Source organism: Acartia tonsa, chromosome 11 (genome assembly GCF_053477335.1).
Source record: "Acartia tonsa isolate MP-2025a chromosome 11, ASM5347733v1, whole genome shotgun sequence".
Taxonomy (NCBI): Eukaryota; Metazoa; Arthropoda; class Copepoda; order Calanoida; family Acartiidae; genus Acartia; species Acartia tonsa.
The window spans coordinates 41,067,803-41,089,322 of NC_137270.1; the positions used below are offsets into that span (position 1 = coordinate 41,067,803).

Sequence of the window (21,520 nt, forward strand, 5' to 3'; positions counted from 1 at the left end):
ATCTAATTTTTACACCAACAGACACACATGAGCCTTTGCTATCAGTAATGTCAGGTACTTATCTATATATCTATCTATATGTCTATCTATCTGTCTATCTATCTGTCTATCTATCTATCTCTCTGTCTATCTCTCTGTTTATCTATCTGTCTATCTATCTTTCTATCTATCTTTCTATCTATCTGTCTGTCTGTCTGTATGTCTATCTGTCTATCGGTCTATCTGTCTATCTATCTATCTCTCCGTCTATCTCTCTGTTTATCTATCTGTCTATCTATCTGTCTATCTATCTGTCTACCTATCTGTCTATCTATCTTTCTATCTATCTGTCTGTCTGTATGTCTGTATGTCTATCTGTCTATCTGTCTATCTGTCTATCTGTCTATCTGATTATCTATCTATCTATCTATTTATCTATCTATCTATCTATAAATCTATCAATTTATGTATTTCTTATCTTATTGCGCTGCTATAATATTTCATTTGAATTATTGCTTATGATTACGTGATTTTATAAACATTTTTAAAAAGTGTACTCTTATGTGTCTGAATGTATTATAAATGCAAGGGCATGAGCATAATAATTGCTTTAATTGGTGGAATTTAAAAGACACCCACAAATATTTTAAATAAGAAATTACCTCTTAATAAAATTTTTCGAGTTAAATGAAAAGCTTTCAGCTAGCAAATGAGGGGACGTGTTTATGAGCTTTAGGAACTTATAAACTGTTTATGAAAAATTGTCTCCTTCTTTCTTTCTTATCAAGTGCCTTTTGTTCATTTTGTACTTGAATTACGCAGTTGTTAATTATTTTTAAATAAATTTTGATTGGTTGGGGACAAAAATTAATGTTAGTCTTAAATTGATATATGTATATTACTATGTATTATGTTGCATAAGATTTTCATTACTCTAATAAAGTCATACTTTCAGCTGGCTAAAATAACAACACCTCCTATCCCTTACCCACTACTGGATGAATGAACTGACCAATAAATGAGGCCCTTATCAGCAAGCCAAAATGAAGACTAATTTTCGCTTTAATCAGTTCAGAGAAGTAATTATATATTAAGCTACAGACAAAAAAAATTTCAAATAAAATGAAATCTCCAACTAAATGTTTAACTGAATATAATTCTTGCTTTTTATCTTCACTATGCTGTCAATAGAATTGTCTTAAACGGACATATCTATAATACAAAGTACAACGATGTCTGTCTGTTTGTTTGTTTGTTTGTCTGTACCGAAGGATCTCGCTAACCGCTGAACCGATCGGGTTCTCCTTAACAGGGTAGCTAAAAAATTATCCCCCCCCCAAAAAAAAAAATCTAAATTTAAAAAAATGGGTTTGAGATTCAACTTACCCCTCCTCAAGTGCCCCTAGAGACCTCTAGGGGGCGAAATACCAACAAAGATTTTCAGCATTAGAATAGTTTGGAGTGTAAATTACATAACAGTACCCAAAGTTTTATAAACACAATTTCTAATCAGTTGGTTTAAAAACTTTAGGCACTTTTATTAAAACTTGAAAGAACCTTTAAACATTTCTACATATATTTATATAATCTCTGGAAGGTGTAATTGATAAGTTAATGTACATCCTCAATTATGATAAACAAAATTACTCATTCTGTAGATTATAATTAGTAGTTTTAACACTCAACTTAATGAACCAACCAATCTAAATTTAATAAAAGTCCACAATATTGTTAAGCCACCGAATAAGAACGGATCTTGGACAAAGTAGCTTCGGACAAAGTAGCTTCGGACAAAGTAGCTTCAGGAGTCGACAAAGTAGCTTCCGGACAAAGTAGCTTCCGGACATTTACTTAAGAAAAGTAGCTTCCTTAGAAAAATAGAAAAAACCTCCTAAACGACAAACCTCCTAATGCGACATCTTTTAAGTAAAACCCCCTAAAAACTTTTCAAGTGATATCACATTTATTAAGTGTGAGGTATGGGTCGATATTTTTAATGCAAGGTTGTATCGGGTTCGAAACCATACCGTTGGGTAGCCAACACAGACTTTGGGACAACTGTCGGACGGATTTTTAAATTTCACCCTGTAGACAAAGTTATTCAAGAAAGAAATTTCGGTTTTGAATTTCGTCCCTGTGTGTTTTATCGCCATATTGGATTTTTTTGTTCAACTTTTTAACAGCAGTGGTGGATTTTATCCTTAAATTTGGAAGATTTTTTTATTTAATAACTTTAGAAAAAATTTAGGACGTTTTACTTAAGAAATGTCTACACAGAAAGAGAGACATAGAAAAAGGCATAAAGACAGACATAAAGACAGACAAATAGACAGACAAAATGACAGACAGACAGACAGAAAGGCGGACAGAAATTGTAAAAATTAAAAAAAAAAGTTAAAACGAATTAAAAATTATAAAAAATCGCCGAACCCTTTTTAGTAAAATCCACGATCCACTTTTTGTTAAAATTGTTAAAGTTTTGTCTTTCAATAAAATTAGAAGTTAATGTACATTAAACATTCTTACATAGGTTAGGTTAGGTTAGGTTATAGGCAAGGGGGCCGAGCGCCCGCGGCTAGGCAGGCCAGGGGGCCGAGCGCTGCGGCCATAACCTTTATTACTATTAGAAGCTACTTTTCTTAAGTAAATGTCCGGAAGCTACTTTGTCCGGAAGCTACTTTGTCCTGAAGCTACTTTGTCCGAAGCTACTTTGTCCGAAGCTACTTTGTCCGAAGCTACTTTGTCCAAGATCCATAAGAACACATAAGACGATTGTCCCCATCCTTTCTGTATTATAGTTGCCGTCAGCAAGGTATCGTGTTCGAGTCATATTAAACACGTTAAAAATATGCCAAGGAGGTGTTGGTCTTGAGACTAGAACACACCACGGCACACTAGGGACATTAAAAACTAGGGGAAAAGTTAAATATCTATGATTCTATTCAATTTCATATAATTTTCTTCACAAAATGAATTGAAAATGATTACTAAAATTGTATAATATGTCTTATAACTTTACGTTTAACTTTATCATATACCCCCCCTATCCTGCAATGCACGCCTATGATTGAAAATAAATATTATGATATCTTTTGCTGATTATAGAATTGCAAGATAGTTTTAAATTATGCTGAATAATCCCTTATTTATTGATTATTATTAAAACAAAAGCAGGCTGTGAGATATTAATAAAACTCGATATAACTAAAAACCTTATAAAATTTATTAGAATATGATTGTTTATCCTGAACTGGTATTTTCATGTTTTGCAAAGCCCTAGCGACATCTAAAAAAATGGTCTCCCATTAATTGTTCATTTCGTTCATCCAGTAATAGGGGTAATAGGGATGGATGGGAGATATCGTAATTTTAGCCTGCTGCGAGTTTCACTTTATTAGAGAACATAAAACATTAATACATTCCCAAAAGTTTGTCTGAGATGGGTTTTTAAAAGATGAATGCTGCGTTTCTTGATTGATTGATTGACTAAATAGAGTATACAACTATTTATTTAATCATTTCGCTTTTGTTGGTACGGCCTTCATAGAAGAAAAACAAATTATCTTAAATCCATTTTCGCTGCATATTTATTAATGCATCTTTTTAGATCTGTATTAGTTATTATTTTAGCCATTTGTATAATGTATAATGTCTAATACAGCTCTAAAAAGATGCATTAATCAATATGCATCAAAAATGGATTTTAGATCATTTGTTTTTCTTCTGTGAAGGCCGTACCAACAAAATCGAAATGATTAAATAAATAGTTGTATACTCTGTTTAGTAAATCAATTAATCAATAAACGCGGCATTTATCTTTCAAAAACCCATCTCATGTCTTTATGTAACACATTCTTTTAGTTTGTCATAACGATAAAACCAGCTGTTTACGAGATCTTATTATTCAAACAAACACCTACACAAAACGTACTAGTAATTTTTTTATGGAAATTTTTTCTCTGTTTTCGATTTGTACTGCAGTCAATATTCATTAATTTTAAATTTGATACAATCTATAATACTGAAGCTTCTCAATAAATTAATTGTTTTACACAATTTCAAAAGGATCTTAAGAGATAAGGTAATTGAAGATATAATGATGTATGCACCCACTAATTATGATAAGCATTATTACCCCTTATCCATAGACTTAAGTGGTTCTGATATAGAAATTATGAAAAATATTTTTTCCGACTTCTTAAGACGACAAAGCCCAAATTGTGTCAAAAATTATCCCTGTGACGTCATAAAAATGAGGGATTATCCATCTCTTTTTTTGGGTTTTCTTTCCCACTTCTCCTCTCATATCCCTCATATTTATGACGTCACATGGATCATTTTTAAATTTTTCTTAGTTGGTACAAGCTAGTAGTATCCAAACTTGTCAACCAATAAGTTTAATCTAAATAAGGGGTTATTTAATTGATCATAATTATGGGTGTACATCAATTTATTATGCTTTGTCATATCTCTGAATATAATAAGATAATCTGAGCTTCGCTTTACGTAAAGCAATCGCTCTTGTTAAAATTAATGATAAGTCAAATTAGATAAAGTATAGAATAGGTGGATAATGATATATTGACTGGAGAAAATTTATCATCTAATTAGGTTGCTAGCTAATATGGTTCACATTAATTAGTCATTTCGTTGATCCAGTGAAATGGGTTAAAGGGGTTGAATGGGGGTATCGTTATTTTAGCCATCTTTATTAGAGTACATGAAAATCTGGCGCAACATCCAAGTAATAATATATAAGTGATAAGTTTTAACAACTTGCAAGAAACAAAAATGTAATCATTTTTTAAAATTAATTGATATTAAAAATTTATGTTTAATTAAGGACAGCTTTAATTTAGTGTATTACTGTAGTACAAGCTTCCCTAAAATGTAGAGGCATGCACAGTGTTTTGCAAGGGGCACTTCTCCCTTAGGATCGACGACACCCCCCCCCCCTTTTAACAAAAAAACAAGAACTCATTCGATTTATCGGTCATAAAATTTTGATTCGATGTCATTATTTAGGCCTGTGCACGCCACTGCACAGCTTGAAAAAAAATTCAACAATTTACAAAATTCTTCCAAAAATTAAAAAAGAAATCTTCAAATTAAAAAAAAACATCTCATTTTCAGTGAACGAGTCGATGTCAGTTGCCTCCTCCCTGCCGTCAGTGTCACGCGCCTCTTCTGGTGTGGGCGGAGCCTTCATTCTGCACCAGAGCCCCTCCCCTGCCCCGCCAGCCACCTCATGCACGGATACGTACGCCATTTTGTGTACGACGCCATCTGCAGGTGAGTTAATAATTAAAATATTTTTTTTTTATCGAAGCTTTTCTATAATAAGTCAAGATAACTCTTTTCGTTAATTTAGACATGTTGTGCAAGTTATTATGTTTTTTTTTGTTTATCCAAATTGTCCTGCTGTGACGTAATAAATTTCGGGATAGGAGAAGGGAAGGGGATAAGAAAATCTCTAATCTTTAATAGAGACAGGACAATATGGGCTTTGTCTTAATTGGATACTTTCTAGGATTACCAGCCGATGATGATGATGACAGCTGCCAAGCTCCGCCCCCTCCCCTTCACAAAATACCCTCGTGGGAGGAGAGGATATATAAAACTGTTTCTGCCCAGGTAAATATCTATCTATCTATCTTTCTGTAAGATAGAAAGTAGTTCAAAAAATCAGCATGTGACGTCATAAAAATGAGGGACTATCCATCTCTATCCATTATCCATCTAGATCTATCTTTCTATCTATCTTTCTATCTATCTATCTATATACCTACCTATCTATCTATCTATTTATCTATCTATATTTCTATTTATCTATCTATATATCTTTATTTTTATTTTATTTTACTCACAGTTTTATATACATCTTTCTATCTATCTATCTATTTATCTATCTATTTATCTATCTATATATCTTCCTATCTATCTATCTATTTATCTATCTATCTGTTACAGGTACTGGAAGGTCCTGAGCTGGATTCCAGCAACAACAACCTTGGAGGTGGACAGGATGCAGATCCTGCTGCAGGCACTTCACAAGTTTCTGGTAATATAATTTATCACCAGTATGGCTTTAAAACCGATTAATATCCGGTGGATAAAAACTGGATCTCAGCCACTTATCGTATCGTATTACATCCAGTTTTCTACGAATATGAAAATCTAAAATAATAATATTAAAACAGTTTGTTAGCCCGTGCCATCGTCATCTCAGAGCTAACAAATCTGGTTTTAACCTTATAATTGTACATTTTTATTTCAGCGGAAAGCTGTTTCAATACGATGCGATAAATAACTAAATAACTATAATTTATCGCAGCTACAATATAAATCACGGTATGTTCGTCTGTGTAACATACTTATTATTGGAATAGAAAATTAGGTGTAATATCTATCTATCTATTGGCGTGCACAGAGTTTTGACATCCCCTTTATATAAATGTTGCAATACATACAACAAGGAGGGGTGTTTTTTTTATTGTCAGGGGGTTGGTATCTAACCCCTGACAGAATATAAAAGCTCAAAAGTCAAACAAACTTACTTTGATTGGCAAATTTTTTCACATCCTAGCTAAATTGAAGTGTAATTTTTCACTTGACACCCCTCTTGTTTTTTTTAGGGTGGTGTAGAGTGTAAACCTTTGTTAGACTCCTAAGGGATTTTAACACCCATTGGAGTATATATTAACACTAGGGTTGGGCCGGATATTTTTTTGGCCGGATACCGGATACCGGATATCCGGCTGATTTCAAATGCCGGATATCCGGTAACCGACCGGATATCCGGCCAACGCCGGATATCCGGTTATCCGGCCAAATTACCGGATATCCGGCCGGATAACCGGCCATATTACTACATATTAAAGTATCAAAAAAGGAAATAGTCCCTTTTGTGGAAACGCACCTTAAGGGGCGATTCGTTGTATTTTTAAAATTGCTTTTAATAGGTTATTTTAGGTTAGGTTAGGTTATATTTGGTTAGGTGGTTGCCCCGCAGGGTTAGGCAATTGGCCCCGCAAGGTTAGAGTTCTCCGCAAGGGGCTAGAAATAGGAGGAAAGCTACTGAGAAAATACTAATAATCGCTCTTTAAGGGTCGTTGCCACAAAGAGGACTATACCAGCAAAAAAAATTTCTTCATAAACTAGTGTTTTATATTATACTAGCGGCTGCGTCCCTAGTATCTAGGGATGTTAGAAGGGACATGAAAGTACAGAAAAATAATTTAAAACCTTACAACGACTTTTTTTTATAAAAATGAAACAGCCTAAAACCACCCTGGGACCTATAAGAAGCTTCACTCTAAAGGAGAACAGTTCAGCGGTTAGCAAGATCCTACGCTACAGACAAAAAAAGCTTACTACTTTGTATAATAGGATAAAATTAAGATTAAAACTTAAAAATTAAGTAAGTATTAAATGATCTTTCTTCTTAGCAAATAAATCTAATGAACTATTACTTCCCTCAATCTGTAATATCAACCCCTAACGGTTGGAGGATTGGCGGGATGTGGCGTTAAATGCCTGCCCCCCCCCCTCTGTTTTTTTCTATCCCATTTTCTGTGTATAAAAGGTAGAGGGCTATAACTAAGTGACTTTCGAAATATGGGTATGACACATAACTGAGAGTTGAAATTTTTTTAATACCTCCTTCCTGGCGGGCACAGGATGCCAGCAAATCTGGTAAGGTCATTCAGGTAAAAAGTAAAAATATTTTTTTACTTAAACAAAGCATTTTATGTTATCTAATACTAAAATATCCTATAGTCGTACATCCTCATATGTAATATAGGTGTTCAAGTTGATTTCAGGTTCCAGGTATAATCCTGCAAGTCCTGAACCTCCAGGTCTCCAGAAATCTTTAAACGGTTCCTGTGACCGCAAATTTTTACTTGAAGATTTCAAATTTTATACTTAGGCTTTTTTATATATCTTCATGACATATTACAATTTCATAAAATCCGTTGCCGTTTACCTGCAAACCGTCGGTTTGCGGCTGGCAGCTGCCAAGTACTGCTGCCACCGCCAAAATTTATGTTTTGAGATTTCTAATATAAAATTTACATAAAGATAAACATATTCAGAAAAAATTGTTCTTCTATCTTCAATAATAAGAAAATTACAGCCATTTAAGATTAAAAAAAACCAGAGTTTTTTGTTGTAAAATATAAAAGATTATATTGCCGGATATCCGGCCGGATAGTTTCAATATCCGGTATCCAGCCGGATATTGAAAATGGCCGGATATCCGGCCACACCGGATATCCGGCCCAACCCTAATTAACACATCTACACTCCCCTTCCGCACGCTTCTGTATCTATTTATCTCATACAAACGTCATTTGTTTGTCCCCTGGTTAAGCTAAAGAGGGATGTAATTTTTCACTTGACAACCCTCTTGGATATTTTAAGGGGGTTGAACTAACCGATCTATGGTATAGATGTGTTTACAGACAACTACCTCCTTCCTTTTTTAAAGACCTCTTTCGTCTGCTTCTAAATTATTTTCTTCTTCCTGGCTGTGTTAATATAAGCGACACCTTTGGTTGATTTTAAATTATCCAATAGAAAGGTTGCACAAGGCGGTTACGATGGAGAGATACAGTTATTTAACCCTTTCTCCCTCTAATGTTTTACTCTAAGTTGAACTGAATACTCATAAAGGGTATTCAAATTTATACCTCTGCACGCTTCTATTTATCTAGGTGATTCTATACGCAGTTGCTCTACCCCGCTGCTACCCCGCCAGCTGCCACCGCCAATATTCAGCCGGGAACTCAGAGTGCCTGTCTACGCGGCTGTTAAAGGGGTAAGTAACATAAATATCTAAGATAATTCACACTTATTCAAGTTTTTTTTGTTTTACAAAGTATTTAACCGATTAGTGTTTTTTTTTTTTTTTGGGGGGGGGGGGGTTATTGCGAGAAAGGGAGAGGAATTTATCTTACACATCCCCTGCAAAAGTTTTATTAATCCCTTGGCTGGGCTAGATTTATACCCGGGGGATAATTGATTAGTAACCTCTCCCCTCTTACTTTTTAGTGTATGAAATGTCAAAATTTACCTGAGCTGGATCTTTAAATCATTTCAATGGTGCGCCAAATCTGATTTATAACACCTGTGGGCTTTAACCATTTGTCATTTCCTTTCTGTTTTTGTACTTTGCTTCTTTTGAATATTGTCATAATTGTTTACTTGTCATTGTGGTATATACATAAAATAATTTCAGTAACCTACTGCCCAGTTCACTTTTAGAGGTCGACCGATTTATTCTGTAGGCCAACCTAAAATTTCCAGAGGTCAATTGGGGATTTGTTGCTCCCCTCTCCCCCCCCCCCTTACATAAAATTATAGTAAACCTTAGAAAAATTAATAATAGTTATTTATCGCATTGTATTATAAACATCTTTTCGCGGATATTAAAATAAAAAATTGTAAGGTTGAAACTGTATTAATTTTATGATTTTTCCTTTTGATTCTCGTAATACATTTTCTGTTGTACGATGCTATATGTGAATTTTCAGTATCGCTAAGAACTGGTTCTAATCCAGCGGATATTTTTTCATGGTGTTGGCTCAGAAACTTTATTTAAATCCTGACTGGGTTCCACAAACTAGCAGTGTCCAAACTTATCTACCAATAGTTCTAATCTGCTGAAGGTGTAGGTTTATTCAACATTGTTGGACCTGTACATTAATTTATCGTCCATTATCTAATCCCTTAAAACCCATGGTTCAAAATGAAAGTTTCTTGTTTTGTGCCAATCGATATATAAAAAAAAAAGTAACAAGCCCTTATCACTCCACAGGGGGGAGCATAGGCCGCTGACAATTCGTCAGTGTTTCTGTAACAATGTGGCTTATGGATATGGGATAGGGTTGTCAGCCCTAAGCCCTATGATTGCGGTGTAAAGCGTCCATTTGCCATCAGACAACCAACCCTTTGATTGCACGACCTTTGTCTGAGAAGTCCTAACTGTGCATGGTAGTGAGTTGCGCCTGTTTTGGGCCAAGGCATTCCCCCTACTCTAACTATTTATGTCGCGCACCTGACATAGCAGCAGTAGGAACCATTTTTAACGTCTTTAGTTCTGACGCGGTTCTTACCGAGATTCGAACCTATCACCTTCCCGACGACGAGCGGATGCGCTACGTGTTGAGCCACGGTCGCGGGTTGCCAATCGATATATATTAATTGGATATTGCAGCAAATTTTCCGAATTCTAAGAGATTTATACAAAGTCATTTTTCATAAAAGATCTCTTTTAATACTGTGTGCATTAATAATAAAAAAAGTCACTTTTATTTCATTTTAATATCTTAATAAATAAGCAAGTTTGTTGGTTTGAAATTAACGCTAAAAGTGCGTTTTCTTAAACTAATTAAGTTTTATGAGTTAATCTGTTATGACCTGTCATAAAATGTATTTATTAGAATATTTTGTTGTGCATGCTATAATGTTGTTTTCAAGTAAAAAAGAAGGTTTTAATTCAACATTATATCATAAAATTCTACACAAATACAGTAACACACACACTTTTTAAATTCTTTGTGGAATTGTTTTAGGAGATATTAAAAAAAACCTTTTATAAGTTCCATGCATTTTTTTATATGGAATATGGGCAAATGATTATTTTTTTCATACTCCTACTTGCTGTTTCCCAAAACTTGAAAACGCAGTTTTTTAAACACCCTGTAGATTTTAACTTTTTGTATGATATAATTATCCTATCATCTGATTTTTGTAATTTTTGAATATTTCCTAGGCCAGCAATGTTATAAGCACAGCATCTCTAAAATCAAATCCTAAAAATTAAAGTATATTCCTTTACTGTATCCTGTATTTCCGCATTTTTTCAACAAATTTATGTCCAATTTTGTTTAGACTTACAAACTAATCAAAGAAGATAAAATATTGAATTTAAAACATCAAATATATCTTGGAATTTCGAAGAACAGTTCATTGGTTATTGAAATCTTAAACTTGCAATTTCTTATAATAGGATATTATTTTAGAATGATTTAAATAAACCAATAGTAAATTTGGGGGAAAAATCCCTAACCACTGTATCAATATGGCTTTACTTTACTAAATTTTCGGTTGTGGGGAATATGGTGGGTCCACGCATTACGTGCATGATCAAATATCTCATGATTTATCATTCTTAATTACTGACGACTTTTATACAGTTTTGTACTGTGGGAGGCGTAGTGAAACAAATTAGTTGGGGGGGAAAGTACCAATTCAACGGTGTGCAGTCATTTCCGCATATTATCACATAAGCATATTGTTTTATCAATACACAAAAGCAAATTAAATTAGAAGGGGTATACAGTAGTGAGTGTAATGGATCTAAAGGGATAAGACAATGGCTGATAAATTAATATACATCCCCGATGATGATAACCCCTTCTGTAGATTAAAATTTGTGGTTGAAAAGTGTAAACACTCAACCTATTGAAGGATGACCTCCGAATTAGTTGCCGAATGTGTACGCAGTTTCCTGAGTGTTTCCTCATCCTAGCTCAATATTTACTACTAGCTAAAAATCTTCAAACTTCCCTCAAAAAATCTAAATTTGAATGTATAAACGATTTATACATTATAAATTTGAATTTTTCAAATTTTGATATTTTTTTTAAAGTTTGAAGCTTTTTTAGCTAGTAGTAAATATTGAGCTAGGATGGGGAAACACTCAGGAAACTGCGTACACATTCGGCAACTAGATATCAGGCTATCTATTGAAGCAACCAATTCAAATTGACTCAATCCCCAAAATTGTTAAGCCAACTAATAAGATAACATTTTTTAAAACTTTGGGGACTATTGTCATTGCCCACTCTTTCTCTTCTGTACAAAGTTTATACTGTGTTAACAAGGACAAAAGAGATGAAAAGTAGAAAATGTTTTTTTCATGAAATAAATGAAATATATTTTTTTCATTGAATAAAAAAAATATATTTTGTATCATGTATATCAAAATATTGTAGACCCTAAATAAACTTAGCTGAGTAATTTACCACATCGTATTATAGACATCTTTCCGTGGATAATAAGTAAAAACAAGGTTACAAATGCCTGAACTAACAAAACTGGTGCTAATCTTATGATATTTACTTACTACTCATTTAAAATTTCTGTAATATTAATAGTAATAGAGTAGCCCCGCTACTATAAATTATTTTGTTTTATACCAACTGGGAACTAATGGCAAATTTTCAGATATTTAAATTAATTTTTTTAAAAAGAATTAATTAATGATTATTAAAATCTCAAAAGCTTCTTTTCTAAGTTTTTTTCAAAAATTAATTTAAATACTAAGAAGAAAAAAAAATACTTTATTGATGTACTTAATAGCTTAATGTACTTTTCTTCAATTTATACATGGAAACGTTTTATGGGGGCGTTGTTCAAAAAAGTGGTTTAAACACCACCAATAATTAAAATTTAAACAAAAATAAAAATCTGTATATTAATGTACTTTATATACATAAATATATTTAATTCCTTAGCATCCTTTATTGAACACTTACAAGCAACTTTAGATAAAGTATCAATTAATTCGCATGCGTCGCATGTGTTTGAATGCATTCGCATCAAAGTAAATTATGTTTGCAGGAATAAATGGAGTTGAAATATGGATCTTGAAATTGTTGGCGAAGTTTATCTATAATTTGAAATGTCTGTCAGCTTGTCAATGTAACTTTTTTCTGTTTTTATTTTAAATTTTTATATTTTTTTGTATTTCAAACAGAGTGACAGATTAACAGGTAGAAAAACAAAGTGAGTTACAGAGTAGATTTGCTTTAAAAAAATGTTTTTATCTGCCAACATTTTATTCAGTTTTATTCTGTTAGTAAGTAAATACATATTATTTTTTTTAAAGCAAAGCTTTTCTATAATTAGGGCCTGTCTGTCTGTATGTGAGTTTTTTATTTTGGGACAGTTAGCTATTCTAGTTAATTAAACAGGTTAGAATTGTCCTATCAGTTTTAAATTTCGCATGTTGATTCCTATAAAAATTAGGTATGATTTAGGAAGTGTTACAACTTTATATTGTTACCAGAAAGTCCATTTAAAACGTTATGATTACCCTATTCAGCTGATTTTTAAGATATTGATTCCTATTATAACAAGGTACAATGTAATAAGCAAAGCATCTCTATAATCAAGTTAAAAATGTAAGTATGTCCTTAAACATTCTCCTGTATTTAAGAAGATTTGCATCAAATTTAATAAATGTACTTACATTTTTTTAAGACTTATGTTTAAAATTCTGCTTATTAAGTTGTGACACTCTACAAGTTTTAATGTTCGTTTGTCCTACCATTTTAGAGCTTTGCTTATATGGATGTTGGCTTCCATGTTTGGTTGTTGATAAAATGAGGAGATCTATTTTAAGATATGTACCAAAGGGCAATTCTAGGTGAATTTTGTTAATTAGTAGCGAAGCTACTCTATAATTCTTAGGAGCGAAGCTACTCTATAATTCGAAATGTCTGTCTGTCTAAGACAGAATAGGGAAAACAAGATTTTCTCGGCTCCTGTTTAAGATAGAAGGCTGAAATTTCTTGTCAAAATTCCCATTATTATGGAGCATAATTAAGTATAAAACATGGATGCCAGTCAGACTCCTTTTTAGCAGGTTTTAGGCTATTTTAATATTTTTTCTAATTTTTCTCCATATCTTTGGTGTTTATGGTGCGATTTAAATTTTTTTTTCAGTTATGGATATTAAAATTAAATTTTCCGTCGATTAAAGAAAACAACCATGACAGTCCGACTGCCTTTTTGCAGGTTTTAGGTTATTTTTATATTTTTACATTTTTCTCCATATCTTTGGTGTTTATGGTCCGATTTTCAAAATTTTTTCTGTTATAGATATAAAAATTAAATTTCCTGTCATTTTAAGAAAACAAACATGGCAGTCAACCACCTTGCTATAATTATGCGCTCACACATAGTTATATAAGTGGCGCCATTTGCCACTTGAGCAATTAACCCATTAGATTGTCTCTACTACACTACTCATTATTGTTTTATTTAAAATAACACTTTATTAGCCCCAACGGCCCTTTGTTTGTTTAATTTTGATGTCTCTATGCATTTAATGCATTTTTATCATTTTAACCCTAAAGTACCTTACTCTCTTTTAATAAAAGTAACAGTTTACCACATTGGTAAGGGTTTGAGCCACCCTAATAACTATACCCTAGTAATCTTGTTATGTGTCACCCAATATTTTTATGCTTTTTTTCTGATATATATAACACAATATTTATATCCATATTCCATAAAATAATTTAATTACCCCTTAACTGTTGTGTGCGTGGGGGGGGGGGATCCTTAAATGCCACCTCCCCCCATCCGGTTTTAGTAGCGAAGCTACTCTATAATTCAAAATGTCCTTACGTCAATCCATCTATCCATCTGTCTGTCCGTCCGTCCGTCTGTCCGTCCGTCCATCTGTCCGTCCGTCCATCTGTCCGTCCTTCCGTCCGTCCATCTGTCCGTTCATCTGTCCGTCAGTCTGTCCGTCAGTCTGTCCGTCAGTCTGTCCGTCAATCTGTCCGTCCGTCTGTCCGTCCGTTTGACCGTCCGTCCGTCTGTCCTTCCGTCTGTCCGTCTGTCCGTCCGTCTGTCCGTCTGTCTGTCCGTTCGTCTGTCCGTCCGTCTGTCTGCCCGTCTGTTAGTCCGTCTGGCCTTCCACCTGTCCGTCCAACTGTCCTTCCGTCTGTCCTTCCGTTTGTCCGTCCTACTGTCAGTCTGTCCGTCCATTCGTCTGTCCATCCGTCTGTCCGTCCGTGTGTCCGTCCGTCTGTTTGTCCGTCTGTCCATCTGTATGTCCATCTGTATGTCCATCTGTATGTCCGTCTGTATATCCGTCTGTCTGTCCGTCTGTCTGTCCGTCTGTCTGTCCGTCTGTCTGTCTGTCTGTCTGTCCATCTGTCTGTCTGTCGGTGTATCCGTCTGAGACAGAATAGGAGAAACATGATTTTCTCAGCTCCTAATAAAGATAAAAACCTGAAATTTTTTGACATCATTCCCATTATTAAGGAGCATAATTAACTATCAAACATCAATGGCAGTAAGACCGATTTTTAGCAGGTTTTAGGCTATTTTTGTATTTTTCACATTTTTGTCTATATCTTTGGTGTTTATGGTCCAATTTCCAAAATGTTTTCAGTTATAGGTTTCAAAATTAAATTTCCTGTTGTTTAAAGAAAACAACCATGACGGTCAGACTGCCTTTTTGCAGGTTTTTGGCTATTTTAAATTTTTCCCTTATTTTTCCATATCTCTGATTTTCCAAATTTTTTAAGTAAAGGATATAAAAATTAAATTTCTTATCATTTTAAGAAAACAACCATGGCGGTCAGACTGCCTTTTAGCAGGTTTTTGGCTATTTTTCTATGTTTTACATATTTTCTCATATCCTTGGTGTTTTTGGTCAAAGTTTAAAACTTTTCTGGGATATCAGTATCAAAATAATTTTTCCCATTGTTATGAACATCTTTTATGTAATTTACTTTGACTGTCATCATTATACAAAATTCAACGCCCTCCTCCCCCCAAAAAAACCTATGAAGGTTCAGAAAGGGTACCGACTGTTTAGGGTTAAACATAGAGTAAATTCGCTACTAAAAACTTAAACTCTAAAGTCATCCTAGATGTAACACGAATTTTATTTTAAAAGAAGGTTATTAATGTTTAGTCTATTTATTGCTATCCTTATAATAAAGTAACATGGTGTTTGTCTGTGTGTTTGTATGTTTGTTGGGTTGTACCAAAGTATGTAAATTTTATATTAGAAACCTTAAAACATAAATCTTGAGAGCAGCAGCTGCCTCAGTTTGCAGATAAACCGCGGCAGATTTTCAACAAATTTTAATATGTCTTAAGTCTTAGGTTAAGATTAAGTAAAAAAAACCTTGCATATTTCCGTTAATAGCCGGCTACAGTGACCAGCATCTATAAAGATCTGCCACTACTGAAAAAAATGTGCTTTGAAAAATATTTCCTTACAGGATGCCTGCAAGAAATAACACGCTTTAACTGTTGAAAGACTGCCACAAGAAGACCCAATACCCCAAATTTAAAGCCTTCAGCTTCAATAACAAAAAAGTTCTAGGCATTTCAAAATAGCATTTTATGTACAATGGAATTTTTGAAAGATTTCCAATGCTCATAAAAGAAAAAACAATATTAAATTACGTCACCTAGACACAAAATTATAATCTTATCTTTGTCAGAAACTTAGATTGCCTGTAACTGATTACATTTTTACAATAAAAACACCACATTTCATTGTCAAAATCTATGAAAAAAATTCGATTTAAATTGCATTTTGAAACGAAAATCATAGCGGAAACAAAGGGGTAAACTTATACAAGCTTAGCTGTGATTGGTTGTTAAGCTGATTCAGCCTTCTGATTGGCTACAGTACATTCGGTACAACGCAAGTAAAACTTAATTTTTTTTAATGATTTTGACTATAAAAATCGGTATTTTTATTGTAAAAATATAATTAGTTACTGGAAACCTAAATTTATGACAAAAATAAGCTTATAATTTTGTTTCTAGGCCACGTAGTTTAATTTCAAAGTTTTCAACATGAGCATTGCAATTCTTTCAAAATTTTCATTGTACATAAAATGTCATTTTAAAAGGCCTAGAACTTTTTTGTTATAGAAGCTGAAGGCTTCAAATTTTGGGTATTTGATCTACTTGTGGCAGTCTTTCAGCAGTTAAAGCGTGGTATTTCTTGCAGGCTTCCTTTAATAGATTGTTCTTCTACCTTAAAAAACGAAAATTTAGCAATCCTCATAACAAAGTAACATGATGTTTGTTTAATAGAGGGCGGGGGCCTTCAATGCCCCCCCCCCCCAAACCCCCCTACCCTATTAAGCTCCAGAAAGGGTACCTACCGTTTAGGATTAAACATAGAGTAAGTTCGCAACTAAAAATTTAAACTCTAAAGTCATCCTACATGTACCACGAATTTTATTTAGTTTCCTGCGAAGTTGTCTCCAATACCATCGCTAATTTTTAAAATCAAATTAATGTTTTTGCTATACAAAATAATAATCATTTAATAATTTTTAGTGCATTTTAATATGGAATGTAAATATTCTAAATAGAAAAAATAATTTCTATCAAGGCGTTGCAAAGTTTTAAGTTCACCAAATTTGAGATATGCCAGAGAGCCGGACCCACCTTTTTCCCCACAACCAAATTTTCGGCATAATCACGAGGCAGCGCATGCAAAATGGCACCTAAAAATGACGTCTTACGATGAAATAACCAATGAGAGGCGAGTATAAATTTTACCATTGGTCAATTACAATGTATAAATGGACTCTCATAGGACAATTTTTTGGTGCCTTTTGCGCTGTCTCCGTAATCACTAAAAGTGCCTATTGAGCACTGAACCCTCCACGCTTAGGTTTTTTTTTCAGAAGCTCTACAAAATGTCTGAAAAAATGAGCCGCGTCACGTCAATAAAGTTTACGTTTAAAGTTATGAGTTTCCTCGATTTCCGGCCAGGATTTTACGTTCTTTCACAGAAGATTAACCAAATTGTTTGGATAGATTTTTAGCATGAGAAGTTGTGTTTTTTTTACCAAAGAACAAAGTGTGTTAAAAATCACCTATGTGACGTCATAAAATTAAGGGAGATGAGAAGAGAAGAAAGAATGAAAATCCATAAAAAGGAGATGGATGATCCCCTATTTTCATGACGTCACATGGATAAGTTACTGGAATTCAAATTTTATGCCCCAAAAAAGCTTATAGTTTTGCTTCTTCTAGTGTAATTTATTTTTAAATCGAGAGCTAAAAAATTTGAAAGATTTCAAAACACCCTAAAATGTCATTTTCAGATGCCTATAACTTTTTATTTGTTATTGAAGCTTGAGTCTTAAAAGAACGTGTCCTATCTTTTGTGATTTAAAAAAAATAGCTAGTCGGTTTTTTTAGTAAGTAGTAGATGTAAAATGATCTATAGAATTTATATATGCAATTGTTTTTTTTGTAGTAATATACATCTTTAAAAAATTAAGTTGGTTTTAAGGTACTAAAACAAAAATATGAACAAAAATAGTAAGATCTTTAATTTGACACCTTGTTTTTTTAATTCTGTTTTATAAATATTGAAAAATTCTATTTTGTTGAAGCCCGGTGAATCAAAACTTTGAACTTTGGGAGCTCGTCATGAATGGGTTAAAACAAAATCACCAAAAGTTAGGACACGTTCTTTGGGGGAAATGAGTCTACTTTTGACAGTCTTTGAACCTAGTAAATTGTCTATCTTTTTATCTTTGTGACGTAACAAAAATTGAAGGATGAGAGGGGAGGTGGGTAAGGAAACCCCTTAAAAAGAGATGGATTTTGTTACGTCACAAAGATAAAAAGTTTGACACTATTACTAGGTTCACAGTCTTTCAACTGTTAGAGCGCTGAATTTCCTGCAGGCTTCCTTTAATCGAATTAGAAACCGTACTGTAAAATGTAGTACAGATAGCTCTCAATAAATATTGTACTCAAAAATTTGAACCTCTTCATAAATAAATAGAGAGGGAGGAGACATTGGGCTGTTCATTACACTAGTCCCCAAAATGTTACGATAAAATTTTCTTATTCGTTGTCTTAACAAATTTTGGAGACTTTTATTGAATTTTCATTATTTAGTTCATTAAGTTGTGTGTCCAAAATTGTCAACCACTATACTAGGGATGATTTGGTGTATTATTATTGGTGATGTACATTAACTTATCGGTCATTGTCTTATCCCTTTAGCTCCCTGTAATTTGGCACTCAACGCGTGGAGAAATTTATTTATCCTATTATATAAAGTAGTAAGCTTGTTAGTCTGTAGCGAAGGATCTCGCTAACCGCTGAACCGATATGGTTCCCCTTTATAAAGAGGCTTCTTATATGTCCTTATATGGTTTTAGGCTACTTTATTTTTGCAAATAAGTCGATGCAAGGTTTTAGGTTATTTTTCTGCCCTTCCATATCCTGTCAATTATATACAGCTCTTCCATTTCCCTTCGAAAAAAGAGCTCCTAAATGCTAGGGGCACAGCCGCGAGTATAACAATAATTCAAAATAGTTTAGCAAGTGAAGTTTTTGTTCTCGTATTCATTCGAAACCGATTAACATCCGGTGGATTAGAACCGGTTCTCATATCATTTTTAGCATCGTACTATATCCAGATTTAATTCTACGAATATAAAAAAATGGTTTTAATCTTATAGTTGTACATTTTTATATCCGCGGAAAGCAGTTTATGATGCGATGCGAGAAATAAATAACTATTAATATTGAGGAAAAATGCAATTAATTTATAGTTATTTCTCGCGTCGTATTATAAACGGCTTTCCGCGGATATAGAATGCACAATTATAATATTAAAACTAGTTTTTTAGCCCCGAGGTGCCGAAGGCACCGGCTAAAAAAACTTGTTTTAATCTTATGATTGTACATTTTTATATTCGTAGAAAGCTGAATATAATACGATGCTAGACATAGTTTTTTCGTATGGATGAGAACCGGTTCCTATCCACCGGATTCGAATGAATACGAGAATAGTTATTTCTTTCATCGTACTATAAACCGCTTTCCGCGGATACTGAATGTACAATTATTAGATTAAAACCAGTTTTTTTTAGCCCCGAGGTACCGAGGGCACTGGCTAAAAAAAATGGTTTTAATCTTATGATTGTACATTTCTATATTCGTAGAAAGCTGGATATAATACTATGCTAGACATAGTTTTTTCGTATGGATGAGAACCGGTTCCTATCTACCAGATTCGAATGAATACGAGAATAGTTATTTCTCGCATCGTATTATAAACATCTTTCCGCGGATATAGAATGTACAATCATTAGATTAAAACCAGTTTTTTTAGCCCCGAGGTGCCGAAGGCGCTGGCTAAAAAAGCTGGTTTTAATCTTATGATTGTACATTTTTATATTCGTAGAAAGCTGGATATAATACGATGCTAGACATAGTTTTTTCGTATGGATGAGAACCGGTTCCTATCCACCGGATTCGAATGAATACGAGAATAGTTATTTCTCGCATCGTATTATAAACATCTTTCCGCGGATATAGAATGTACAATCATTAGATTAAAACCAGTTTTTTAGCCCCGATGTGCCGAAGGCGCTGGCTAAAAAAGCTGGTTTTAATCTTATGATTGTACATTTTTATATTCGTAGAAAGCTGGATATAATACGATGCTAGACATAGTTTTTTCGTATGGATGAGAACCGGTTCCTATCCACCGGATTCGAATGAATACGAGAAAAGTTTTTATTAATACTATTGATTCACCCCCTGGAACATTAGAATAAAACACTCGAGGCGGAAGTGCTTAGACATAGTTTTTTCGTATGGATGAGAACCGATTCCTATCCACCGGATTCGAATGAATACGAGAAAAGTTTTTATTAATACTATTGATTCACCCCCTGGAACATTACAATAAAACACTCGAGGCGGAAGTGCTTAAATACTTGTATCTTCCCATCGTCGACTCTCAATGAGGTCATTAAAAATCAACCAATGGTGTCGTTTATACTAACACAGCAAAGTAGCAGAAAAAAAATTTGGTAGCAGACGAAAAGGTTATTGAAAAAGGGAGGGAGGAAGTTATTTGTATGTACATCTATACTATATCTGTTTCTGAAACATAGGTATTTTGTATTCGAAAGAGATGTATGGATAGCAAAAAAAGCCTATTCATAATCTATTTAAAACAAGGATAACAACATCCATAAAAGCGAAGTACTGAAACGGTAGGACTACCGGACACTAACACTTGTATAGTGTCAGAACTGAATAATCAGAATAAGAGTCGAAGCAAAATTATAAGTAAATTTCTTGAAAAACTGCTTGATACAGAATAATGTTTATGGACATACTTACATTTTTAGGACTTGATTATAGAGTTGCTTCGCTTATAATATTATACTTTGTTGTCCCAGGAATCTCTATACCAAAAATCACATCAATCGGATTATTAGATCACATAAAAATTTGTTTTTAAAAAAGTAAAAAATCATCATGTTTAAAATGGACGTACGGACATTCTGGTAATGATTGTAGAGTTGCTACGCTTTCTAAGTCGTACTTAACTACTACAGGAATCACCATGCAAAGATAGAACGATTCTAACATGCCTAAATTAACGAAAAAGCTATCCGTTACGGACGGACGTACGGACGGACCGACCCTAATTATAGAAAAGCTTCGCTTTTTAAAATAAATTATAAATTAAATGTTAATAAGTATGTTATTTTAGAATGAAAAAATCTAGGAATATCCTTATATGAAAGTAACAGGATGTCTATATATATCCTATTGTTAAAAGTATTAAGGGTTTTGTCTGAAGCTTAAAATCTCAATAACCACTGAACCGATAGGGTTCTCTATTGTAGGTAAGCTTAGCATTGCATTGGTCATGTGGTGGTTTCGTCCTATTTCATTATCATATTTAAGTCTTGGGATAGTTTTAGGC

At 33.6% G+C, this 21,520-nt stretch overlaps 1 protein-coding gene across 3 annotated transcripts in view; it reads left to right on the forward strand.

Annotated features, from left to right (window-relative positions):
* Window positions 1–21,520, forward strand: part of LOC145332324 (uncharacterized protein CG43867-like) — a 283,573-nt gene that overhangs the window by 133,075 nt on the left and 128,978 nt on the right. For all 3 annotated transcript variants that reach the window (XM_080177312.1, XM_080177313.1, XM_080177314.1), the window contains 4 exons: window positions 5,113–5,271; window positions 5,510–5,613; window positions 5,950–6,040; window positions 8,697–8,800. In XM_080177312.1, the coding sequence (XP_080033438.1) occupies window positions 5,113–5,271; window positions 5,510–5,613; window positions 5,950–6,040; window positions 8,697–8,800 (458 nt within the window). The remainder of the gene's footprint in view (window positions 1–5,112; window positions 5,272–5,509; window positions 5,614–5,949; window positions 6,041–8,696; window positions 8,801–21,520) is intronic.